Genomic DNA, 26,966 nt, shown 5'->3' with positions numbered 1-26,966 from the left:
TAGCTGTGGACACCATTTCCCATATCTGGGAATATTTTTTCCCTTATGAACTTAGAAATTATTGGGAACTTCTTCCCAAAATATATAATATATACAAATACATACATGCATATATATATATATATATTCATTTTAGGGGAAAAACCTTCTGAGAGATAAAGGCTCCAAGGTACTCTCTCATACAACACTTTAGTCAAAATCACCAATTTGCTGTTTCTTAAGCTTGCTATTCCATCTCCTGCCTCCATGTTTTTGACCAGGCTATCTCTCATACCTGACATGCCATCCCTCTTCATTTCTGCTTCTTAGAATCTAGAGCATTCTTTAAAGCAGTTCATGGGCTACCTCCTTCTTCATCTTCCCCAAACCTATTGCTCCATTGTAGCGACTCTCTTCATCCTGAAATTGCTTTGTAAGTACGTAATATATTACTTATCTATGCTCACGTTCTATCTCTAAGTGGAATATAAGCTCTATATGGGCAGGAGAGAAAAATCTGTATCTCCAGTAGCCAGCACACAGTAGACATTTAATAAATGCTTATGAATTGATTGATTCCGGTGCCCCCATCTGTGTGAGGTCTTTCCAATTCCTCTTCTTTCCCCTTGAAATGACTTTCTACAGCTTTGTATTTACTTCTGTGTGTACAGTGTGGTATTCTCACCCTAGAAGGTAAGCTCCCCGAGGGCGTTTCCTTTTTGTCTTTTTGTCCCTAGCACCTGGCACAGGACCTGGCACACAGTAGGCACTTAATATAAGCTTGTTGAATTCAAAAGAAGATCATTCTTTTGAATGCACAGCAAATGTTCAATTGGAACTTGCTTGTATGTCATCGGCCTCCATCCAAAGTGACCTGAAGGGGCTGGGGCGAGGGACGCAAGCTGGATTTTGAAAATTAATTGACTAATATTGCTTTAACCCAAAGTCCTCTCTATAATCAAGGAGGCTGGGCTGAATGTTCTCTAAGGTCTCTCCTAATTCTCAGATAATATATGTGTATTACATATTATATATAAAAATTGTATATTATATATACAAATACACATTACATATTTTGTATATAATACAGATACATGTCCTGTGATTTAATAGCTGGCATTTATATGTTGTTTTAAGGTTTTCAAAGTGTTGTATTCATTTCCTCATTTGAACCTCCCAACAACCCTCATGAGGTAGGTATGATTACTAGGCCTATTTTACAGATGAGGAAACTGAGGCACAGGAAGTCTGTCACATGTTCAGGGTCGCACAGCTAAGAAGCATCCAAGTCCAGATTCTAACTCCAGGCCCAATACTCAATCTGCAGCCATTTACGTCACCACCAAAGGCTTTGTACCACCCTAAGTGATGTGAAATGCTTCAAACAATGCATGTTGTATTTTGGTTCTGTTTAGATAAAAACATAGAAACACAGGATTTTGGAGTTGTAGGGATGTCAGAGCCCAAGCTGAATGAAGAGAAGACATCAGGAATAAGAGATACAGCTGTGAAGAAAAAAAATCACAAGACTGTATAAAGGGAATGAGCATGCGGAGGTAAGAAGGGTCTTGGAAGTTGGGCAGCTGAATGACTGCATCATCCCCCAATCAACAAGTATTAATTAGGCGCCTACTGTGTGCCAGGTACTAGGGTAAAAAGTACAAAAAATGAAACAATCCCGACTTGGGAGGCCCTTGCATTCTAAAAGGGGACGTAACAAGGACATGTACAGGGTGTCCTGAGAGTCCTCATGCCATTTTGGACTCTTCAAGCTTGGGGCTGCGCTAAGACCTTTGGGACATCCTGTATGAGTACATACTGGTTAGGAAGAGAATAAATGAAGAAAAAGTCTTTATGTACGTACAAAACTGTTCAATTACATAAAAGGTCATTTGGGAGGGAGGAGATTCATAGCTGAGGGAATCAGGAAAGGCACCGTACAGAAGGCATCTGGCCTCTAAAAGAAAGAGGATTCTATGAGAAGGAAGAAGTTCCTTCTATATATGTTGACATACGTCTATATAACACACATACATATATTACATGTCTGTGTGTATATGCATATGCATATATATGTGTGTGTTGTCTCTCCCATTAGAATGTGAGCTTTTTAAAAGAAGAGACAATTTTTGCTTTTTCTTTGCAGGATGTAACACAGAGTAAGTGCTTAATAAAGGTACCATTTATTCCTTTGGCCATTATACTTCCTCTAAGAGTAATGAGTCTGATAAAGTTCTCATCTTCTACATCAAATAGAGCTCACTTTTATTGGTCCCCGAATCTTTTCCTTTATATTAAATATTATAAAGAAATCCCCCTAAGTCAGTTGTCCAGGATCTTTGCTCATATTACTTTATACTTTAAATTTGCACAAAAACATACCATGCACAAGCTGGGGATGTATAAAACAACACTTATGAAGAACATAGAAAAGGGAGGAAGAAGGAAAGGCAAGGGGAAAGGTGTCATGTCAGCCTCCAAGGTGCCATCTTCCCAGTTAATGCAACAATAGACACTTACTTGGTTGGGCGGTAATCTGGTATGGATCGATCCAGTGAAATTTTCTCACTAAGGTAGGAATTGTAGCCATACTTCTCATGGGGACCCTTGGCCTTTTCTTCTTCAGCTGGGGAAAGGGTGGAGGGGAGCCCTCCTTTGCCCCGCCCACCATAGCCTTCAATAAGCCCAAGGGATTTGGATAAGCCTGGAGAAATAGGGAAAAAAATATGGAAAAACAGATGACTTTCAGAAGATCTTCAAGCACGATACATAAATTCAGCCTCCAGCCTCACTCCAACCCCAAGTACAATCTAAAAGGAATCTTTGAAACCCGCCAACTCAACGTGACTCCCCAGTACTCAGGGAAAGCAATCATAGGATCACAGATTTAGAGCTAGCAGGGACCTGAGAGACAATGGATTCCAACCCTTTCATTTTACAGATGGGGAAACTGAGGTGCAGAGATTCAATAGCTTGCCCAGGACCACACAGCTATTAAGTGATAGAGAAAGGTGGAGTGGAGACTCCGGAGGTGACTGGGGACTATATGGTGAAACACAAGGAGAGGGAGTGTGATGGAGTTGGAGCTAGGTTAGCAGAAAGGAGTTGGATTTGGAGTCTGAGAACCTGGGTTCAAATCCTGCCTCTTTCATTTACTATTTGAGCCTAGTGCTTAATAGTAAATGATGTGGATAAGCCACTTTCTGGGCAGCAGTTTTAATCATCTGTTTTTTTTCTTAAAGGGGGGGAGGGGAATCAGACTAGTTGACCTCTAAGGTCCCTTCTGGGTCCCAATCCTGGGTTCCTTGCTATCTTTGCACTGCAGATTCATCATATGCCAAATGAAAGGTTTGGACTAGATGATTTCCAAGGACCTGTCTATCTCTAAAGCCCTGATCCCAAATCTTTTAACCTTTTTGGGTCTCAATTTCCTCTGCTATAAACTGAGGGAGTTGGACTCAGTGACCTCTAAGGGCCCTCACAGCTTTAGGTCGAAGTTCCTATGACCTCTGTCACTGCAAAGAAGAAGCAATGCCTCTGCCCAAATGCTAGTGCCCTTGAAGCAAACACCCAGCACTGGTCATGGTTCTGAAATGGGACCCCAGAATGTGAAGAGGGAAGCAAGGGCCGCTCTGATCCTCCATCCTCTGAAGCCAGTCAGAGAACCAGCTCCTTCAGCTGGATGGCAAGCCATGGTTATTTATACTCACTTCCCTTCCTTCTTTAGTGAAGTAATCACCCATAAGGTTAGAGATCCCCGGAGGAGAAGAGGTTGAATGAAAACTCTGAACAGAAAAGCCTGGATAACTGCAAGGTGGAAGACACTTTGGCTTCACACCAAGTGAGCTGAATGCAGATTTCTTTGAGAGTGAGTTTTAAGGGTGCCTGTCTCCAGCCCAGAGCTTAGTGGAATGGGTTTATTTAAATTTCATCTAAACGGCAAATGGAAATATGCAAAGTCGGAGAATGAATCACAGATAAGGGGAGAAAATACATGAAACACTGTGATCCATGATAAGTAAAACGAAGCTCCTGTCATAAGCCAAGGCTGTCAAGGGGCAACTGGCATTTCCCCCTGCCCAAGGCCATCCCTTCAGATCAAAGGCTTGACCATCAAATGAACAGCCTGGTGGGCAATGTTTTTAACCCCAGATTTTCTTACCTCCTTCTTGGGAAGAGAACATTTGTTAGTATCTGCCCAAATGCCTTCCCTCTGAGATTACCTACCATCTACAGTATATGTACTGAAGAAGGAAATGGCAAAACCCCTTCAGTGTCTTTGCCAAAAAAAAAAAAACCCAACTCACAAAGAGTTGGTCACAACTGAAAAATGACGGACCAACAACAGCTCTGTAAATATCTTAAGCGTCATAGTTATGAGTTCCTTAAGGGCAGATACTGTATTTTTTTACCTTTCTTTGTAACTCTAGTGGCTCAACACGATGCCTGAAACATAGTAAGCAGATGGTATATGGATGGACGGAAGGAGAAGGTACAGAGAAGGAGGAGAATGGAGAGATGAAGATAGATAAATGGATAGGGATGAAGATAAGCATTTTTGATGACTGATGAAAATGAGGATGAATAGAGATGAGGATGGATGGATAAAAGAGGAAGGATGAGAAGAGGTGGCTGAGATGGATGGATAGATGAGGAATGGATAAAGGAGTGAGGATGAGAATTGATGAAGAAGAGGATGGATGGAAGAATGAAGAAGAGGATGAAGGTGAGGATGGACATGTATATGAATGGTGTGAATGCATGACAATGTAGATAGAAGATGATGTGGACAGATGACATGAAGTGAAGATGATGATGAATAAGGATGGAGCCAATGAAAGTGGTGTCCCATTTGCTCCTTCCATCTAGCCCCTGGGGACTGTTCTGTAACTACAGAGCACACATAGGGCACTTCATATCAACAAAGTGCATTGTGGTATAAAAAAGGGCAGCACTATCCCTAGAGTCAAGAAGATCTCTGTTCAAAATGTTGACTGAAACATTAATGGGATGACCCTCATTAGAATATGAGCTCCTTAAGGAGAGGGATTATTTTTGCTTTCTTTGTATCTCCAGAATTTAGTAGAATGCTCAGCCCATAGTAAGCTCTTGATAAATGTTTCTAGAGTCATTTTATTGACTGACCCTGGGCATATCACTTGTCCTCTCAGGGCCTCAGTTTCCTCATGTGTAAAACCAGAAGTTTTAACTTGATGGCCTCCAGGGCCTTTAAGCTCTAAATCTATGATCCTGTTATCCCTACCATCACTACCATTGGATATCCCTACCACCACCACCATCACCACCACCACCTCCACAATACCTAACATTTATATATCATTTAAGGTTTGCAAAGTGCTTGACACATATTGTCTCATTTGATCCCAATTGCTTCCATTTGAAAGGAGGGTACCAGCCTCAGCTGCCCCCCATCTCCCCTTCAGTGTCAGCAAAGAGACAGACATTAGAACACAGAGAGATCAGAAGCCACAAGGAAAACATTCTCTTTGTGGGATGGAGTGGGGAAGCAGACACAATTCCACTGAGATCACAGGCAAGAGAATGATTCTACTTGGCAGAAAGTCCCTGACAATGAATACAAGGCAGACATAGAAACATCTCCCTCCCCCGCTCCAATAAAGGCAGAAAGCAGGCCTTCTGAAAGACCTAAAGTACCTGATGAGCAGGGAACTAACTCAGCAACCCTCTCAGGCCGAGACTGTGTTCTGCCTTTCAAAATCCCCTTCGGGGACACTGACATTACAAGCATCTCTAATCCCACCAACACTGCCCTGCTTCCAGGCTTCATCGCTTCCCAACCCTTGACAGCCACAACTCATCTTTGCTTCTCTAGGGCCTAACATAGCTCATGGCCTGCTTAGTATGCACTCAATGAACTCATATAGGTACATGTTGGCTCCCCAATAGAATCAAGGCACTCTAGCAAATAATAGGCACTTAATAAATGCTTATTGATTGCCTCTTAAACAAATGGGAAGTGGCTGAGCAAATTATAGTTTGTGGATGCAATGGGATATTATTGCACTATAAGAAATTACAAAAGAGATGACTTCAAAGAAGGGCACATAGTATCAACTGATGCAAAGTGAAGTGAGTAGAACCAGGAAAATGATTTTTACAAGGAAAGCAACATTGTAGTGAAAAACAACTCTGAAAGACTCAGGAACTCTGAGCAGTGACTGGTCATGTCTCCTGAAGACCAGTGATGCAGCATGTCACCACCCTCCTACCAGAGGAAAGATGGACTCCATTTTTGGACAGGCCACCATGTGGATATGCTTCACTTGATTTTGCTTATTTGTTACCCATTTTTTTTCTTTCTTCCTCTAATTAATGGGGGCTGGAGGGTGCAAGCATGAGAGACAAGGACAGCAATAGTGACGAAAACAAAAGAACCACTGAAATGGGTTTAAAAATGCACAAAAGAGAACAGAACTTACGAAGGAGGCACAGGCAAGCAGGACGGTGCTGAAATTGACATGTTATTATAAACTTTTTTTAAAAAGCCATTGGTATAAAATAGAGATTCATGGTTTCATAGAGAATTCTTTTGTTGTTGCTGTTGTCTGTGTAAGAAAATGTTCCTTTTTTGGTCCCTAAAAATTTGATCTTTAAAAATTTTTAATTTAAAAATTTAAATTAATTTTTTAACTTAAAATCTTACGTGTGTGTGTATGTGTATATATGTATGTGTATATATATGTGTGTATATTATATATATATATATATATATATATATCTGTATATATATAATATATATTTTGAATTTATATTCCCAATGCCAAGCACTATGCCTGGCACATAGTAGGCATTTAATAAATGTAAATAAATAAAATGTAAAAAATAAAATAAAAGGCACATAGATAGGTACAAGACTAGACAGGTATGTGCAAGACATATATAAATCAAATACAAGTTAACCTTGAAAAGGAAGACACCAGAAGCTGGAGGGATCAAGGAAGGCCTCATGTTGAGCTGAGTCTTAAAGGAAGTTTCTAGATGAGGAGGAGGAGGATTCCAGTCCCTGGGTAAAAAGATTAAAATATGTGGCTCTCAATGGCCACTTAACATCCACATTCTTCTTCCTAGCATTCAAGGCCTACCATGACTCAACTCCATCCTAATAACCCTCCCTTCTCTCAGAATTCCCAGAATTTGCCTTCTACTGCGACTGAGTCTATTTCATCCCTGGCCTCTGAGTAGGTCATTCTTATTTCCACCTCCATGCTTTGCCTGCCTTCTCTTCTCCTTCCTCTCTGTACAAATCCATCCTTCCTTCATGTCCTGGCTTAAGTCCCACCTGCTCTAGAGGGCCCTTCTCTCACTATCCCAGCTGTCTCCTGTTCTCTTAACTCCTATTTATTTCTCATGAATGCCACATAGTTTTACACCAGCCTTTCCCCAATGACTCTTTCAATGCACATCTTGCCTCCTCAATGAGACCGAAGAGTGCGGACCATGCTTCCTTTCTGGCCATAGCACTAGGCCTAGAACACAGCTCCTTGACCAATTTCTCAATAATCTCAATAAATCAGCTCTATCAACAATAATAATTAGCATTCTGGTCCACTGAGAACCCAGAGCAATTTTCCCTCTGCAAATGTTGGGGAAAGAAGAATCAGACATGGAAGAGCTGATGGTATTTAGGGCCACTTTCTGTCTGTACCTCCCCTTCTCACTTCCCCTACCACCTTCTCTGCTTTTTCTCACAAGCCACAAAAACAGCCTTTGTGGCTTTCTTGAAAACATGCAGCCCAAAGGTCATTGAAGGAGCCTCCACTGGAATAAACAGGACTGACCTTCACTTTGACTTGGCTGCCACAGTGGAAAGCTCCTGATTCCTTCTCTTATCTCTAGGAATTGGGGGCAAGATGTAGTTGGCCGTTCGGGACCCTAAAAGGGGTGGCCTCCAACTCCAAGCCATCGCCTAGGACAATTGGGGCAGAACTGCATCTGAGCTGGGTTTGCCTCTGAGCACTCTCCCCCATGGGTCAATGTGCCAAGGAAGAACAAGGAGGAAAATGGGAACTCCATTTGGCTTATTTCAAAATAGCCCACTAATGGAAGTAAAGAAATTCATGCCAATGTTACTTAGGAAGCACAAGAGAAAAGATTATTGCAGGTTGGAATTTTCTCTCTCTGTGGTATTTTTTCCGGCAACATCAAGGACACCCACTCTCAGGGCCTCAAAAGGGCGGTGGGGGGGGGAGAAGAATCACTCCCTATTGTGGAGAAACAATGATGAATGTTATGCAATGAGTGGTCTGGGTATTCCCACCCCCCTCCCCAATCTAATGTCACAAAAGTTCATCAAAGCAGCAGAAAAATCATTCGCAGGACTGAGAATCATCTGTAAAGGTAAACTGAGGTGTTCACCTCAACACACACACGCAAGACTCACGTTTAATACAATTTAGCTAAAAAAATTGCCTCAGTAAAGCTGGGATGGCCCATAAACATTCACACACACACAGTACCTGTCCCAGGATTGGTCATTTGCCCTTGACTAGGATGGGATGGGACCAGACCTAGGATCTAATTGGCAAAGGAAGACCCCTCCCTGTGTGAGTCAGTACCTTCTTAGAGACCTTCCCAGAATCACACAGAAGTGGGACCCGGACCCAAGTCTTCCTGGCTCCAAAGGCATCCCTCTATGCACTATACTGTGCTGCCTGTTCTAAGGTCTTAGCACAGTGTCTGATACATAGCAGGTGCCTAATAAATGCCTTCTGACTAGTTGGCTATCCAAGAGGATAGAGACTTAGGGCCACCCTTAGGGGATGTGAGCCATAATAACCACCGCCACCTGTTATCATGTTCTGCTGACTTAAAATAAACATGAAGATCAACCTTGAAGGTTAAAAAGAATGAAAGATAAATTTAACATTTAGGCAACATCTAAGACTAATTGCAAGGCATTGTGGGATAGCACCTGAGGAAAATAAAGGAACACAAGACACCATCCCTGCTCCCAGGGAGCAAACCATCTAATACGGATTATGACACGTTCAGAAATTCCAATAATATAAAATTTAATAGATAAATTATAATTAATAATGATGAGCAGTCATGATTTATAAAATACTCTATGCACACTGTGTAATTATAATATGGTGAGATTTTCTTTTGTACCAGATTTGAGGTTTCCACTCCTCCGGTACACACCCTCATTGTCTCTCTCCTGGTCTATTACAACATTCTTCTAACTGGTCTACTCGACACATATTCCTTCCCACTCTAATCCATCATTCACTCAGCAGCCAAAATGATTTTCCAAAGGGGAATGTAGATTTAGAGTTGTCCTCTTTTTCCAGACAAGGAAACTGAGTCTCAGGGAGGCTCAGGGTGACAGGGCTAGTAAGAACGTGAGATTAAATTAGAACCCAGGTCTTCCTGGTTCCCATCCCAGGACTCTAAGTACTACGCCATGCTGCTTTTCAAAAGGTCTGGCTATGTCACCACCTCTAATTCAACAAACTTCAGTGACTCCCTATTATGCCCGGGATCCAATGTAGTCTTCTATTTGGCATTCACGGCTCTTTCCAAGCTCATTGCTTCCTACATTTCATTTTACTCCCCTTCAAACACCAGGTGCTCCATGATTGTGCCGCGCTGGCCTATCTGCCACTCCTCAGACATGACAGCCCCATCCAGTTCTGCCTTCCCATGAGCTGACCCCCATGCCTGGAATTCTTTTTCTCCTCGTTCTTAGAATTCCAGCTTCTTTCCAGCTGCCATCCCACCTTCTGCAGGAGGCATTTTCTGGCCCTTCCAGGGCCTTCCCTCTGAGGTTACCTTCTATCTACTCCCTAGGTTCTTAGATGGACATAGCTATCTACATATCATCTCTCCCATTAGACTGTGAGCCCCTTGAAGACAGAGACAGTGATTTATTTTTTCTTTCCTAGTACGCTCAATGCTTAGCACAGTGCCTGGAATATAATAAGCATTGAAATGCTTGTTGTCTGACTGATTAGGGTTGCCAAGACCACTGGGAGGTTGTGACTTATTCAGGATCATCAAGGCCAGGATGTGTCAGAGCGGTACTTGAACCCAGGCCTTTCTGACTTTGAGGTCAGTTTCCTATGCACCAGATCTCATTAAGCTATTATAAGGGCGTTAGAGAGAAACAATGTGGGAGAGAAAAGACCTGGGTTCAAGACCTACTCTAACTTATATTGTGTGACCCTGGTCCTGTCCTTTAAACTGTCGGTGCCTTTGGACCATTCTCTAAGACTCTGAGTTGCAGAAGGGATGCTGATCTGTCATGGTGGGTGGAAATTCCTCCCATGGAGGTCCTGATGAAATCACAGTCTGGTTAAAAGGGGAGGGAAAGAGATGCCATGAGACTTGAGGAGGGGAGAGATCACTCGCAGATGGCTGGTCAGGGAAGGCTTCTATTTTGGAAGAGGGGAGAATTTCAAAGGCAGGAATGAAAGAAGGGTGTTCCAAGTAGAGGAGATGGTGTATGCCAAGATGCTGAGACAGTAACAGCAATAACCATAATAAGAGCTGACTTTATACAGCACTTTAAGGTTTGCAAAGTCCTGAGCACATGGGATGTGTTTGGAGAATGGAGAATAAATAATCTGGTTGGACAGAAGGAGGCAGTGTGCAATAAAGCTGAGCCCCAGGGTGAAGGCTGATGGTGAAAGACATCAACCGTCAGAATCAAGAGTTTGGCCTTTATTCTGCAGTCAGTGGGAACAGTTGACGTGATCTGAAGTGGGCTCAGAAGGATTCATCCAGCAGTGGCGTGAAGGATGGGAGCATCAGGGCGATGCTACAAGTGGGGGGGCCTAGCAGGGAAGCCATTGCAATGGACCAGGAAGACCTAACTGAGGCCTTAACTGGGGTCATGGCAGTTGGGATGGGGAAGGAAGCTAGATTGAGACATAATTCGCAACCTACTGATTGGGTGTCAGGAGAGGGGTGTTTAATATTCAAGAACCAATGATGACTCCAAGGTTTTGAGCCTGATGGCTTTGGAAAACGATGGTTTCATTTACAGAAATATGGTAGAGTGGGAGGGTCACTGGTGCTGCAGACTTCCTGCTGGATTCAAATCCCAGCTCTAACATCACGTGTGACTCTAGCCAAGTCACTTCCACCCCTGTGGGCCTCAGTTTCCCCAAATGGAAAAATGAAGATGGCTCTGTGATCCCTTTCAATTCTATGTCTATGATCCTCTGGAAGTTTATGCTGTGTCTCAGAACAAGGGCTGAGCATGGCAACAGAAGAAGTGCAGAGTCCATGACAGGTCCAAGCCAGATCCAAACAGCCCCAGCTCAGCATCACACACACAGGCAGGCTCCTCTGCTTAAGAGGCATTTGCATTTTTTTCCCTAAGGAAATTGCTCTTTGTTTGAAGGTCAAAGAGTTACAGGCAGAAGCTGTGTCTATTCTGAGAAAAAGAGAAAACAGGATGGGACTCAGGTAGGCGGTAATGCTCCTTTAAAGACTTCCCACTGAGCCATGAGGGTAGATCCAAAAGGAGCTATAATGTTCTTTGCCAACTCCCCCAAGCTATGAGAGTATCAGGGATGTGTCCAACAAAGAGCCTTCAATCTGGGACTGGAGGTAAGCACCATCGTTAGCCTTTCATCAGTTCCAATATTTCTTAGATCAATCAATCAATGAATATTCATTAGATGTGTACCATATGCCAGGCACTCTGGCAGGACATGGGGATACAGAGACCAAAATCAACATTCCCTGCCTTCAAGTACCTTATATTCATTCTATCAAAGAAACCACACATACACATGTACAGACTGGATCTACAATAAATACAGGGGCATTTGGAGAGGGAGGTGCCGTGGAAAATGAAGCGATGTCTTGTACTATGCATCCATTTAATAATTATTGGGTGAAAAAATAATTTTATAGCTCAAGTGAATCTGAGAGTAGCACATTATAAGACCACAGGTCTACTTGTTTTGTTTGGTGGGGATTTTGGACTAGACCTACAATCCCATTGGTACACATCCTCCGTAAGACTACAGAGGTAGCCGGGGCATCAAAGAAACTGGTCCAGAGTCACCCAGCCAGTATAGGTCAGAAATAGGACTTGGACACAGGTCTTCCTGATTCCATCTCTCCAAGTCAACACATCAAAATATTCTTACATAGGGATAGAATGTTCCCAGGAAAATGTCAAGGACTCCAGAAGAGTGACTTATGAACTCATGGCAAATGATGATAGAATTCACACACCCACTTATTCATCACTATTATTACAGAATCACAGAGTCTCAGAAGAATGGGAGGTCTGAGGCTTACTTGAACAAGGATCCCCACTATCTCATCACCAACTAGGGACCCCCGTTCCTTCCTATAAGACCTCTAAAAGAGAGGAACCCATTAGTTTCCAAGGCAGCCGTTACACTTGGGGATCATTGTGACTATTAGGAAGTTTGGTTGTTTTCCCTCTTACATCAGTCCTAAATTAGCTTCTCTGTAACTTCACCCCACTGCTCTTGGTTTTAACTTATGGAACTAAAAACAAGAAGTCTTCACAAAAATAACGACATGCCACGTCTTTCACACAACCAACTTGCAATGCTTATAAACAGACAACATGCCCCCGTTAGTTTCTCTCTCCCTCACTTAACATCCCCAGTTCCATTAACTGATCCTCATGTAGAATGAACTCAGGACCTTTCCACAATTTGACAACCCTCCCCTGGATGCTCCCCACCTTCCTAAAATGTGGCACCTGAAAATGAATGCAATGTGCTATATTAACCTATAGAGGAAAATAGACAAGAGCGAAAGGCTTCTTTAGCTAGGAGTGAGCTGAGAGCTCAGCTGAAGCCATGAGAAAGAGTATTCTCACCCAGGAGAAGTCCATTCGTGCTCAAGCAATTCCACAGACATGGAGAGGCCTCGCATGAATGCCACTGTTTCTCAGTCTTTCTCTTCTGTGTCAATAGAGTGTCTTCTGTCCACAATGTCTCTCCCCAAGAGGGACTGGAAGGACCTCCACAAGTCCCTTACACACAGTATGCAGCGTCCAGCTCGTTATTATCTTCAGCAATCAGGGGTGACTTCTCCCTCCACATGCAGAACACAGCAAAACACCCCAGGTTTGGTTGGAAGCAAGGTTACCAAGACATTTTAACAACTCTTTCAAGACAACAGTTTTCCAAATTTCACATAAGGGAAGACTGTGCCTTAAGCACCGATTGAGGTTTAAGGGTAACAAAGAAGGTGGTGCCCTGTCCAGCACAGCAGAAATATTGCTGCACCTGGATTCAAATCTCACCTCAGGCACTTATAAACTATGTAACTCTGGACAAATGACTTCACCTCTCTAGGCCTCAGTTTCTTTATCTCTTAAATAAGAAAATTAGACTCAAAGAGCTCTTAGATCCCTGCTATGACCCTATGCCTTCTTTTCCATCTTTCATCAGACAATCCATGATTCATTGCATTGCAACATCTCTACATGCTATGCTGTGCTAGTCTACAAGACTGAATTAAACACAATCTTTTACCATCTCCACAAAAGGACACAGTCTAGTTAAGGAGGTACACCTCACACGTGAACCTGTCAGTAAAGGGAACATCCAATAAAATGTTAAATGATGTGGTACAGCCAATTAAAGAATCCCAGAATAAAATAAGGAGGGCCAAATTCCATGGAACAGAAAACAAACACAGAGGTTGAAGAAGGGAAATACTAATTTGCCCTGTTGTTACAGGAACGCAGATTTAGAACTAGAAGAACCCCAACATCATCTATTCCAATGCACTCATTCTATAGATAAAGAAACTCAGGTCCAGAGAAATAACCTGGGTAAACAAGCAGCAAGGCTAGGATTTGAATCTGAGACCCAGCTCTAAATCTAGTCATTATCCTCCTTGCCCCTTTTAATGTAATTAAACAAGTATTGATTGAACAGCTAGGGTATATAATCATCCCCCCAAAATTTATTGCATTTATTTTATACGTAATTTTGTACCTGCTTATTTATGTACCTGTTATCTGTCCCAATGGAAGGTAAGCTGCTTGAGCGCAAGGACCATTTCATTTTTATCCTCCATACCCAGCACAGTGCCTGGCATACAGTAGGTGCTTAATAAATACTTGTCATTCATTTGATATATTCTGTAACTACCAATACCACAGACCCAAATGTCATCCCCTCCAGGAAGTCTTCCCTGATCTCCCCTGTACACTTCCTTTACATGACAGCTGCCTCTCCCCAACACCCCAAATGCACTAAGCACTTTGTTTTACAATTCTCTGCCACACTTGAACTGCTTTATAATTTATCTATATTGGTGTCTTTTTCCTTATTGGGACATAAGCCCCCTCTGTATAGAAGCTGTGTCTCTTATTTTTTATTTTATTCTCCCAAGACCTAGCACAATATAACTAATGAATGTTTATCGCAGGGGTAAGTGACTAAATGACTAAATTAATGAAGGGCCAGGTGGTAGGAGGGTGCAGTCAAGGCTGAAGGAGGGGAGAACAGAATCAGGAAACATCATTCCTGTTTCTTGATTTTTTAAAATTATTCTTGCAATAAGGAAAATTCTGTGCTGCAGGCCACATCACACCAGGGTTAAGGTTGTGTTGTGCAAGATTATGAAAATCAGAACAAAGACTGGAAGTTCACAGTCAACACAAACTCAAAACTGCCATAAGTGCCTTCCAATTCTAAGGAGTAACACAACACGTACACCAAAGAAGGCACGTCAGCAGAGCAGCTCAGGTAAGACCCACAAAAGCAGAGTTTGGCAATACACTAACCTGGAACAGATGGAGGGGAGAGGCTCAAGGCATAAGCAAATCACGTGCCTTAGCCTGGTATCCTTTCTGCCATGAAGAAGAGAGAGAGAGAAAAAGCTGACCAAGTGGCAAGCAGAGGGACATAGTAAAGATAAGACAAATTGGACAAAATGCCGAAGAATTCTGCTGATGGGTAATGCATCGCCTTTCCCTGGAAAGCCACACAGAGCTAGCACTGCATTCCTTAGGCATCGATGCAAAACTGTTGACACTTTCAGCCATTTCCAATGAAATTGATCTAGATGGTAATGAAATACATTGGATAGGGTATTGACATTGGAATAAGAAAAACCTGGGTTCAAAACCCCTAATCAAATATCTTTCAACTGGGAATGAACATTTTCACTTGGGGAAATCAGGGAGAGGGAAAGGGGGAGGCAGCTCCTGAGTGAAGCCCCACCTGAGATCATTCCTAAAACCTTTTAAGTGATCTAATTCCCTCTTAGCTGGTTTTTCTGATTTCAGTCTCTTTCCCTCTCTGTCATCCCTCACACAGCTGCCAAATGAATCTTTCATGGCAAAGATCTGGGTGTATTATAGGGAGACAGGGGCCCTTAGCGGACAGTATGCTGGACTTGAGAATCAAGAAGACCCAAATTTGAATCCTACCTGAGGTATGATGCTGGGCAGGTTATTCAACCTCCCTGTGCCTCAGTTTCCTCATCTCTAAAATGAGGGATTAGGGCTCTCAGTTCTGTTTTAGCCATCCTAACACCTTTTGACTTCCCTGTTCAAAAACATCAGCCAGCTGGTCATTAGAACTGGTCACTGAGCTATTGTTTCACGGGATTCGGCATGGTTGATCCTGCCTCCAGATCTAACACAAGAATTCTACCCTCTGCCTTCCCAGACTCAGGGCAGCGAGAAGACAGGAAGAGGACAGCGAGGATCTGAAATTAGCAACTGATGCAAAACAAACACCAAACAACTGTCTCCATCCCAAAAATAATTCCCAGGAAAACGACTCTGGTCTGGTTTCATTCCTGACTGTGACGACCAGCCCTGCTTCTATACTAAGAAAAACCGGAGAAGTGAAACTTAAAAATTAAATAGATCAGACAATCTGGTTATGAAATGACAGAAAGAATCCCAGGCTAGGAGTCAGAAGATCTGGGTTCTAATCCCAGGTTTACTGGTACATAGTTACATGATCTTAAGTGGGCAATCTGTGACTTTATTTCCTTGTCTGTAGTAAAGCCAGAGCTTACAATACCAAGAACCACTCACTCCCCAATACATAAGCAATGAAAAGATATGAACAGGTTTCAAAAGATTCACAAACTGTAAATAATCCCATGAAAACAAGAAACAGCAGAGCATACTGGTTTGGACACTGAACTGATCTGAGTTCAAATCCTGCATCAGACACTTATTAGGTCTATGACACCGGGCGAGTTATTTAAGCTCTCTGTGCCTCAGTTTCATTTGCAAAATAGTGTGGACTCAATAGTCTTTAAGGCCTGCTTCAATTATAAATAAATAATCCTATGACCTCATGCTCTGAATGACTAACAGTAAGAGAAAGGGAATTGGAAGCAGTCATTGCTGAAGGGGCTGTGATGAAGCAGGCACAGTAACGGTCCACTAGTGGACCTGAGAAGCAGTTCAACTTTTGGAGATTTCAATTTGGAATTATGAAAGAAAAGTGACTAACCTGTCTGCCCAGCAAGTAGACGTGTGCCTTAAGGACATCAAAGAAAGAAAGAAAATTTAATTTTTCTTGAGGTTTTTTTTGTCTGTGTTTTCTTTCACAACATGACTCTTATGAATATGCTTTACCTGACTATAAATGTATAACCTATATTGAGTTGCTTGTTTTCTTAGTGAGGGAGGATGGGGAGGGAGGAAGGGAGAGAATTTGGAACTCAAAGTTCTAAAAACAAATGTTAAAAATTGTCTTTGCATGTAACTGGGGGAAAAATAAAATACTAAATGAAAGCTAAAAAAAGAAAGAAAAATATGGTCTGTCACAAATATTAATTTATTCATAGCACTCTATGTGGTGGCAAAGAATTGGAAATAAAGTGAGTACCCATAAGTTGTTGAAAAAAAAGAAACTGGGGTATATGAATGAAATGGAATATTTGAACTCGAAGAAGGATAATTTCTTTAGGAATTTCTTTAATGGCCATTAAAAATAGCTAATACATAGAAAACAAGCATGAGCTGATAGAGTGAAATGAGAAGTATCAAGAGAACTATATATTACAATGACTATAATAATGTTAATAAAAATATAAGTCTAAAAATATAGGTCACGAGATAAGGGCCCCCAGCCCTCTCTAGGCAGATTGAACTAGCTTCTCCATGAAAGGTGACAAAGCTGTCCCCAGGACTTGCTTGGCCCAGGAGTTCAATTGTCAAGGTACACTTCCCTTAACACAGCTTTCTGATTACCTCTGGCCATATCGTTACAGCTTCCCTGTCCTCTGAAGAGGCCCGCTCACGTAGAGTCAGGCTCCTTAGGACTTGGCAGGTATCCTAAGGTCAGCCAAGTCACCAGATCCAGCCTTGCTAACCAGATAGTTTCCATATCAAGTATAAATGGAACCAGACACTTCCACGTGGACCATTCCATAGGAGTTCAGTAGTCCAGATCCTGGTCTACTGAAGCTAAATCCTTTAAGATCCTTGTTGAATGTTCTTTCAATGCCATGGCTAAGGAAATCTCCCTTGTGAACTGTTGAATGACCTATAGGAAGACTTTTGCTGTAACACCAAACCTGAATACAAATCTGAACCAGCCTGAGTTGGGTCGACCCATTACAATCCCTATGGGAAACTGAATTCTGACTAATGGAAAAATCAATGAAGAATCTAGGGGGAGGAAAGACAATAAAGCATCCCTACTTCCCCATGGAAGAGAGGTGGGAGTATATCAAGGCAAAATATTGTATATATTGGCAGATATGGTCTCACCTCTTTATTGGATATTCTGATATAATTACATTTCTTTAACACCAAAGGAAGGGTTCAATCTGGAGAGCGGTAAGTAGGAGGTAATCAAGGTAGAAACAAAAGGCAGAGACCCAAATTATTTACTCAGAGACTCAATTATTTAATTATGTCACATATGTTAATGGATTACTGCAGATGTTTGTTTATTTTTGTACTCACCTACTGAATACAAACACATTCAGTTTAAAATATTCATGCGTAATTTAAAAACATGATTTGGCAAAACAAGAGTTCTATCAGCCAGAGCTGTTCAGAAGTAGACTGGGTGGATTGGTGTTGGTTTGGGGGCAGGGGCTAGATCCCCTATTTGGAGGTCTTCAATGAATAGTTGGATGGCCATTTGTCAAATAGGAGAAAAAATACTTACTCCTCCATATGCATGTATGTGGATATGTAAATATAAAAATGTGTGTATATGCACATACATGCATACATGTTTATGTATATGTATGCATTTATGTAACACTATACATCCATACATGTGAATTTTATATATATAACAATTTTAATTATATGTGGCATTTTAAAAAACCTTAAAGCATTATGTTTCAATGTTAGCAGTGTTGTTAGGAAATATTATGGTTGTTACTCCTTTCAGGTATGAGCAGGTTGCTGTTGTTGGGCTGAGGTCCCATCCAGTCCAGCACTCAATTATGTAATTTTCATGAAGACACACACCAAAAAAGGCCTTAAGGATCATCTACTCCAACACCATCTTCTTAAAAGATCAAGAATAAACATGGAATATCCCTGCTTTTGGCCCACTCCCTTCTTCCATTGGTGTGTTCCTCCAGAGGCCACCATTTTGTAAAGGGGCCCAGAAATTCTGGACAGCCTTCTGCTCTTAACTCCGCTGACTTTCAGACTTCAAAACCATGCCCCACCTCCACATTCTGGCACCAGGTACCTTCCTTCCCCCCACCTTTTCAGTTCCCCTTTGTGTATTATCTTCCCCCATTAGAAAGTAAGTTCCATGCAGGCAAGGTCTACCTTCCTATTTGCTTGTACTAGTATCCCCAGGGATTAGCATGATGCCCAGCATATAAAAAGCACTTAATAAATGCTTGCTTTCTTCCTCCCCACACAGTAGTAGGGAGGAGATAAAGAAGCTGAGGGAAGAGCAGGCGAGGGGGGAGCCAGGCCCAGAGGAGCTCATGGTGGTATGGGGCCACTGAGGAGGAAAAGCAGGCCATCTGGTGTCTTCCCAGTTAAATCAAGTGTTCATTTTTTAAACAGAATTGCACTAATATATTTTGTTTTTACACTGCCTAAATTTCCTTTTTTATCCCATCCCTGTCATGGAAAGCCACGTTTTATAACAAAGAATTTTTATAAAAGAGTGAAAAATGAGTAAAACCAATCAATATATCAGAAAAAAATCTGATAATATAGGCAACATTCTGCACCCATGTTCCACCTCCTCTCCTGCAAAGGGAATAGGGGAAGATATCTTTCCATAGCTCTTCCTGGGGCCCAAACTTGTTCTTTATATTCTTACAATAAATTATTCATGATACTTAGTTTCCATGCTATTAAAAGAACAAGAACACTATCAAAGCGAAAATGTACAAACCATGCAGCATTTTTAACCATTTTAAATTTCAGTGCCCTCTAAAATTTTAGGGCCCTGGGACAAAGTCCTATGGCCCTGCCCCAGTTACAGCTCAGATCACTTCAGCTGTATTATAATACTTTAGACTGGGCAGCTAGGTGGCACAAAGGATAGATTGTGTGTTTGAAGTAAGTCATCTTCCTGAGCTCAAATCTGACCCCAAACAACTCCTAGCTGTATGACTATGCACAAGTCACTTAACCCTGTTGGCCTCAGTCTCCTCCTCTGTCAAATGAACTAGAGAAGGAAACGGCAAACCACCCCAGTGTCTCTGCCAAGAAAACCCCCAGAGGGGTCACAAAGAGCTGGACATGACTAAACGATGACAATGCTTTGGATGTATCATAATTATGTTGGTTATTCTCAAATACATTCTACGAGCCTTTCAACTGGTCATGCTCAGTTCATCCTACTGGGCCTGCTAACTGAGGTCTCTCAAATCCAATGGGAAAGATCAAACACATCTCCCAACTTCCCTGACCTGAGGGATTTCTTGAGATTTCCAAAGCATGGGACACAGAACCACAGAATGTTAGAGACAGAAAGAATTGTAGAGACGCTATCCTAGAACCACCAAACATCGGAGCTTAAAAGTACCTTAGAGATCATTCCAGTCCAATCTTCCAACCTTTTTATCTTACATGGAAGGAAACAGAGACCCTCAGAGGTTAGCCGAAGTCTCTAAGAGCACACAGAAAATGGCAGTCAGCAGCTCTTTAAACTAAACTCGGAGGGATGTTCTCTTTCTTCTATATTCTGGACGGAATTGAGATTGAAAAAAGTGAAGTGACCTGCCCAGGGTCACACAGCTGACCCGAGGGCAGAACTCAGCCTAGTCTCACTCCCTTCCCAAAACATACATATATGGGGGAAGGAGGGAGATACATTATACAGGTATCTATAAGCCTGTCTCTTCGTGTGTATGACTTCTGTCCCTACCTGGAATATAAATCTCCTGATATTCTGTTGAGTCTCAAGGATGAGAACATCTGTTAGTTTAAGCATTATTCCTCTATAATGGTAAGTCCACGGGGGATCAAATTTCAACAGGGGGATTTAAAGTCCCCAGCTCCTCCTCCCTCCCATTAATGGGAGCACCAGGGCTAAGCCTCCTTTCTGCAGATTTATCCAATGGAGCATGTGGAACAGAGAGATACCATTCAAAAGAAGGGAGGGAAAGAGAGAGAGAGAAGGAGGGAGGGAAGGAGAGAGGAGGGAGGGAGGGAGAGAGGGGAAAGAGAGGCGGGGGGGGGGGGTGAGACAGAGAGAGAAGGCACAAGCTTTTCAAAGCCATGCTCCTCTTAAGAAATGACCTTTATGGCCACAGTCTGGGGGATAACCTGGAAGTTTAAAAAAAATCGCCCCCAGAATTTATTGTTGTTGGCTTAAGAAATCCTGTTTGTGCTCCAGGGAATTAATGGCCTACAAGGTAGGCAGACAGTGAGAGGCTGACATAAATGGTGGTTCTTGTCTTTCAGGGGGTGCCCCCACTTAGACTGGGGGCAAGACTCTATTGATTCATGGGCACACTCTGTTAACACAACATGCATCTATTCTCATTCCACTTGGATCCTCTCTCTCCTCCAATAGTTTCCTAGATGAGGTCAGTATCAGTCGACTTATTCCCCCACGTTTTCTCCTGGCCCATTCAGTTATTCTAATGGACCTATGACCTCAATTGAGCACTCCCTCCAATGATGCAGATTGCAACCCATACAGGCCTGCCCAACCTATACAAATCTTGTACTTGTCTTCCCTTAAATGGGTTACCTGGCATTTGGGGGATGTAGGGGCGTGGCTTCCTTGCTCTTGACATCGTGGAGATATCAATGGAGCACCCTGGATGTCAATCAGTTACCTGCTTTCTCTGGCCATATGATCCACCTATTTCCTTTTCAGAACACATGCTTCTTTCTTAAAAATGTAGATTGTATCTCTTCCAACAGCATATATGCTACATGAGGGCAGGGAGTGTCTCTCTGTCTCTGTCTTTCTCTATCTCTGTCTCTCTCTCTCTCTCTCCCCTCCCCACTCCCTGTGTGTTCATCCTCTGTGTGTGCTTCTCTCTGTGTGTGTCTGTCTCTCTCTGTCTCTGTGTGTGTGTCTCTCTGTTTCTGTGTGTGTGTGTATGTGTCTGTTTCTCTCTCCCTCCCTCCCTTTCTCTCTCTCTCTCTCTCTCTCTCTCTCTCTCTCTCTCTCTCTCTCTCTCTCTGTCTCTTTCTCTCTCTCTCTCTCTCTCTCTCTCTCTCTCTCTCTCTCTCCCCGCTCCAAACACATAGCCAGTTAGCCAGTAAGCATATAAAATAAGATTTGAACTCATGTCTTCCAGAATCCAAGTGCAGCACTGTGTCACCTTACAGTCTTAACTATCCTGCTAAGAGTCCTTGGGCAGATCAATCAACCTCTTTTGGAATAAGTTTCCTTCCCTTTAAAATGACCTATTTGGAAGAGATGATCTCTAAGATCTCATGCAGGCTTTAACACTATGAATCTGCGTTGCCCAAGAAGAGCAAATTTGTATGGGCTGCTTTCAACAAGCCTTTGTTTTCATTTCTGTCCCAGGGTTCCATTATTTGCAAACCAAGAAATCACAAGAAAATACACACACACACACACACACACACACACACACACAGCTCTCTCATGTTCCAATTTCCAAAAGGAAGCAAGAAGCGAACCCACCCTCACTACAAAGATGAAGGGCACCAAAGTACCTGATGTGATGGTTAACAGGGAGTCCAAATTAAATTATCTTTTCTCGTATCCATTAAGATGAAGGGTTTTTTTAAGTGGCCAGCCTAATGCGCTCCTGATGAATTTTCTTTACATCTCCCCGAGACACAAATTTTCCCTTTAATCCCTTCCCAAACCTAACAGTGGCAGGAACTCAACACTTGAAATTTAATTTCCCTTTAAAAACCTGGTTTCTAGGAGGACTCTCCATCTGACACAATAGCCACTCTGGAAGGAGTCCAATATGAAATAGCCAGGCCTCCAAACCAATATGCAATCATTGTTATGCAAATTGCCTTTATAGAGAGAAATTCTGAGTCGATAGATATATTTTCTCCACTGACTGGCTCGCTCTTTCTTACTAATTGGCTTTTTACTGAGCCAGGGTTTGCCACTTTTTAAGGTTAGGAAAGGATTTTGCGGGGTTTGACTTGGTGTATTTAATGGGTTTCTGAGGCCTGCCTTCCTGCTTGGTCATCACTCTTGTTCTTTTCTTTGTGGTTTGGCATTCTGCTCTAGGACGCCAAGGAGATTAGCTACATCTCAGGACTAGCTCTGCACTCTTCGAATAGCATCCATCTCTGTCCTGCCAGGTTCCATTTCCAGAAGATATCTACTGGGCACCAACCGCGGACCTAGTACGGTGCTCTATTTCTCAGTTTCCCCTAATTGTACTCATGTCCTCCTCCCTCAAAAACTTTCAATTTAACTACTATGATGATGCTTACAATGTATTTATTTAGATACTTCTTGTCTCCCCAATGAAATGTAAGCTTCCTGTGGCCAGGGATTCTTTCATTCTTTATACAGTGCCTAGCACATATTAGGTGATCAATAAATGCTTATTGACTGAAGAAGAAACACAAGATGCTTTGAGACAAATAAAATGAAGAAGATATGAGTGAGATAGCATCCCCTTTTCACCCTGTGGGTTGCTAATAATATTGTGGTCAGCCTTTAAAGGAAATCCCCTCCCCATCTAATATGTGCCAGTTATGACGAGTCAAGACTTGAACTAGACACAGTTTTTAGACAGAGTTTTTACTCACTCCACTGCTATTTGCTGATTTTGGCTGGTGTGGCAGAGGGTGGAGGTCACAGAAGGAAACATGAAGAAGCACAGAATCTGAGATCCCTCTAGAGGTGGAAGGGACCAGCCTTCAGGTGCCATGACGTTTGTAATATCACACAGGGGACAAGTATCAGAACAGGATGGGTTCTAGAACTCCCAATACAGTGTTCCACTGATCTACTCTCTTCCAACACCGCTACCCCCAAGCTGGATATTTGTTTCAACAATTTGGCTAGCAGCTGTTGTGGAGGTGAAAGACCAACTCAAGTCCAACAACAAGAATGCTGCCAGCACAGGTTCTTTTGATCTGCTTTACTAAGGAAAGCAATGTTAAGGGGTTAACAAACTTACTTTAATCCAAAATATACATATAAACTCACTTAGTTCAGGGGGAAAAACCAGCACCCTGAACTTCAGAGAAAATACAAACAAATTACAAACATACGTTATAAACAGACCAAATACAATTCATAGTTACCAAGAAACAATCACCATCTGGGTGCGTCAGGAGGCTCTTACAGCGGCTGCCCAGAATCCTATGCCAACACCCCTCCAAGAGTGAGAGCAAACTTCCTTTTGCTTTTTTCCCCCCAAAACAGCCCTTTGTAAGCCATTAAAATTTCTAGTTCAGTCAAATATATATAATATACATGTATATATACACATACAATGTGAATATATGCATACAGGTATATATAAGAGTGTATATATACATATATGTATGTGTGTGTATGTATGTATGCATGCATGTGTGTAGGTATGTATATATATCCACTGGAGAAGGAAATGGCAAACTACTCCAGTATCTTTGCCAAGAAAAACCCATGGATAGTACAGTCCACGTGGTCACAAAGAGTCAGACATGACTGAAAAACAACCAGCATACACACACGTATGTATAGATACACTACATGTGCATTGTGTCACATTTTATATGTACATGCATCGTGTGTGTGTGTGTGTGTGTGTGTGTGTGTATACATAAAATTGGATGCCCAATAGTATGCTAAGCACCAGCGGTCTGTGGGGAGGTCGGAAAAGAGTACAAGATGCCAACCAACCCCTTTCCTAAAGGAACTCAAAGCCTGATTCCTGCCAACTTAATTCAAGAAGTATTTTAAGCACTTACTGTATACCAGGCACAGTGCTACAGCTCTATTCTGGGGAATACAAAGACAAAAGTGGAGACAATTATTCCATCCCTTTCCCACCTCTGGAGCACCACCACCACCAAGGAGTTTCACATCAGGCCAAGGTGGAGATGAGATATTTCTACTTCAATTCAAGGAACAACAAACAAGCCACCAACGACAAGCACCTGACATTTATAGAGTCTTTTAGTGTTTCTGTTTCACACGCATTATTTCACTTGCTAATGGAATTAAAATAAAATTAGCATTTTCATCCATGACTCTGATACAAAGTCATAGATGCCCATCAGATCTACAGGAGACAGCAAACTCAGCCAGATGGCAAACACACTTAGGGTGAAAAGGTCTGCCTCAGAGGCCATCTAGTCCAATCCCCTCATTTTATAAGTAAGGAAAATAAGGCCTGAGGCAGTGTAGGGACATGCCCAAAGTCACACAGGTTGGTAGAGACCAAGGCGGGATTAGAAGCCAGATCCAGGGCAAAGTAGCCATATGTGGGGCTGAGGGTGGCGGGAAGGGGAGGAAGAGTCTTTCTTTGAATCTCTTCACATTGCAAGAATATCAATGAAGCAATGAAACAAAGTCAAACAATCCCCCAAAATGCTAAAGACGGAGAAAACATCTCTTGCTTCTTGGTGGATAGATAGCAAAATGCCTAGCCTTCTCCCACCCTACCCCACCCCCTATGAAAAAAAATGAATGGACTCCGTAGGTGATTCCACTGGTATAGAGGTGAAGACACCCCTTCTACCACTGTGGGTCAGCACCTACTCTACAACTCAAGAGTGGGTGATTGATTCACCCAGGTTTGACCCAGCTTGGTGTTTCAAAGGCAGCCCTTGAACTCAGATCTTTCTGAATCTGAGACCAGCTCTCTATTCACTACCCCACTTTGCTTCCCAAGTTCAAATCCAGCCTCACACACTTACTAGCTGTGTGACCCTGGACAAGTCAATTACCCCTGTTTGCCTCAGTTTTCTCATCTGTCAAATGAGCCAGAGAAGGAAATAACAAACCATTCCAGTATCTTTGCCAAGAAAACCCCAAATGGGGTTGTGAAGAATAGTAGGCTCTTAGTAAATACGTTCTCAGTGGGTAAATCATGTTCCTGTTCTGTGTATAAATAACCATCGTATTTAAAAATCAGTAAATACTAAAGTCACACACCCTGCAGTCAGCACCTACCCCATGCCAGGCACTGTGCTAAGTGCAGGGGAAGCATTATTCATTTTTCAACAAGTACCCAAATGGTGGAGGATTGACTGAGCAAAACTCGAACTCAGACACCACCAATGTAGAGGCTTCTTTCATTCAGCCCAAGCTGAGCTGAATATTCCTCCTGTATTGGCTAGAAAAGGAAGTGTTTCTGAAGCAAATTAATGGAACTAAGCTTGTAGGGGGCATGTTTAAACTACTGAAGGAAAGGAACCATTCTTAAAGATATAAATACATTCATTATTGGCAGAAAAATGATAACAAATGAATCATCTCTTTACTAATGCAGACCCAGGAGGTTATTTGCTTAGAAGCATTATTTGAGTTACTGTTTGCACTGGAAAACACATTTCTTTTTAAATTAGTCTTCAGTTCTGTCTTTTTTCTGCCTCAGATCAGCCTTCTCCCCCAATTCCACCTCAATCAGCTTAAATTATGAGACTGTGTTCTATGAAGCATGACTATGAATCTTTTTTTTTTCTTAAGCTAGACCTGTAACTTCATCCAGTTAGGGAACTCCAGGTAAGGAATCCCCCTTATCAGTGCAGATCAGCACCTTTTTTGCAACTTAAGAGTTGCAGGGAATTACTTGAGGTATAAATTTCAGTGACTTGCCCAGGATCACACAGTATTGCCAGAAGTGAGACTTGAACTCAGGGCTCTCTAACTGCTACATTACAATTCTTTTAAATACCCAAAGGGAGTAAAAAGTTTTATTGGCTTTTTTATTTCTAGATTTCAGTTATTCAGTCAGTTTTTCAGTCATTTCCAATTTGTCACGACCCCATTTGGGTTTTCTTGGCAAAGATACTGGAATGGTTTGTCATTTCCTTCTCCAGCTCATTTCACAGATGGGGAAACTGAGGCAAACAGGGAAAAGTGACTTGCCCAGGGTCATACAGCTAGTCTCTGAGGCTGGATTTGAACTCAGGAAGATGAATCTTCCTAACTCCAGGTCAGGCACTCTGTCCACCGTACTACCTAACTGCCCCTTTCAGACTATAAACATTTCTAGATTACTCCCACTTTGTGATATCTCTCTTAAAACAATAACAAAATTAACAATATAGTGATTTCATCTGAAGGACTTGCAATACTCCACATCTGTAGCATCCTCCTCTACTTTTAAAAGTTTTGTTTTTAATTAACATAAATATTTTCTCCTCTACCCCCCACCTCATTGAAAAAAAAAATGAAAACACAAAACCTAGGACTTCTATGCCCAAGTAAATATTCAACATAATGCCAAGATGGCAGATACACATGCCCAGATATGAGTCTCAGAATAAAAGTGGACAGCTTAAGAAATCATGAAGCTTGGTCCCAAAGCAGAGATATGAGAAGATCAGCCCACCTCCAACAACTTTGCAGAGGTAGAAGGCTAAAAGTGTGTGTGTGTGTGTGTGTGTGTGTGTGTGCGCGCGC

The 26,966-nt window shown here is 42.2% G+C and overlaps 1 protein-coding gene across 1 annotated transcript in view; it reads right to left on the bottom strand.

Moving 5' to 3' along the window:
- Positions 1–12,894, bottom strand: part of GALNT17 (polypeptide N-acetylgalactosaminyltransferase 17) — a 315,475-nt gene extending 302,581 nt beyond the window's left edge. The window contains 2 exon segments of the mRNA XM_036768136.1: positions 2,500–2,733; positions 12,839–12,894. Of these exon segments, the coding sequence (XP_036624031.1) occupies positions 2,500–2,733; positions 12,839–12,894 (290 nt within the window).
- Positions 12,895–26,966: the final 14,072 nt, after the last annotated feature.

This window comes from Trichosurus vulpecula, chromosome 7 (genome assembly GCF_011100635.1).
Source record: "Trichosurus vulpecula isolate mTriVul1 chromosome 7, mTriVul1.pri, whole genome shotgun sequence".
Classification (NCBI taxonomy): Eukaryota; Metazoa; Chordata; class Mammalia; order Diprotodontia; family Phalangeridae; genus Trichosurus; species Trichosurus vulpecula.
The sequence above is the reverse complement of the archived record's forward strand: the minus strand, read 5'-3'. Positions and strand labels throughout refer to the sequence as shown.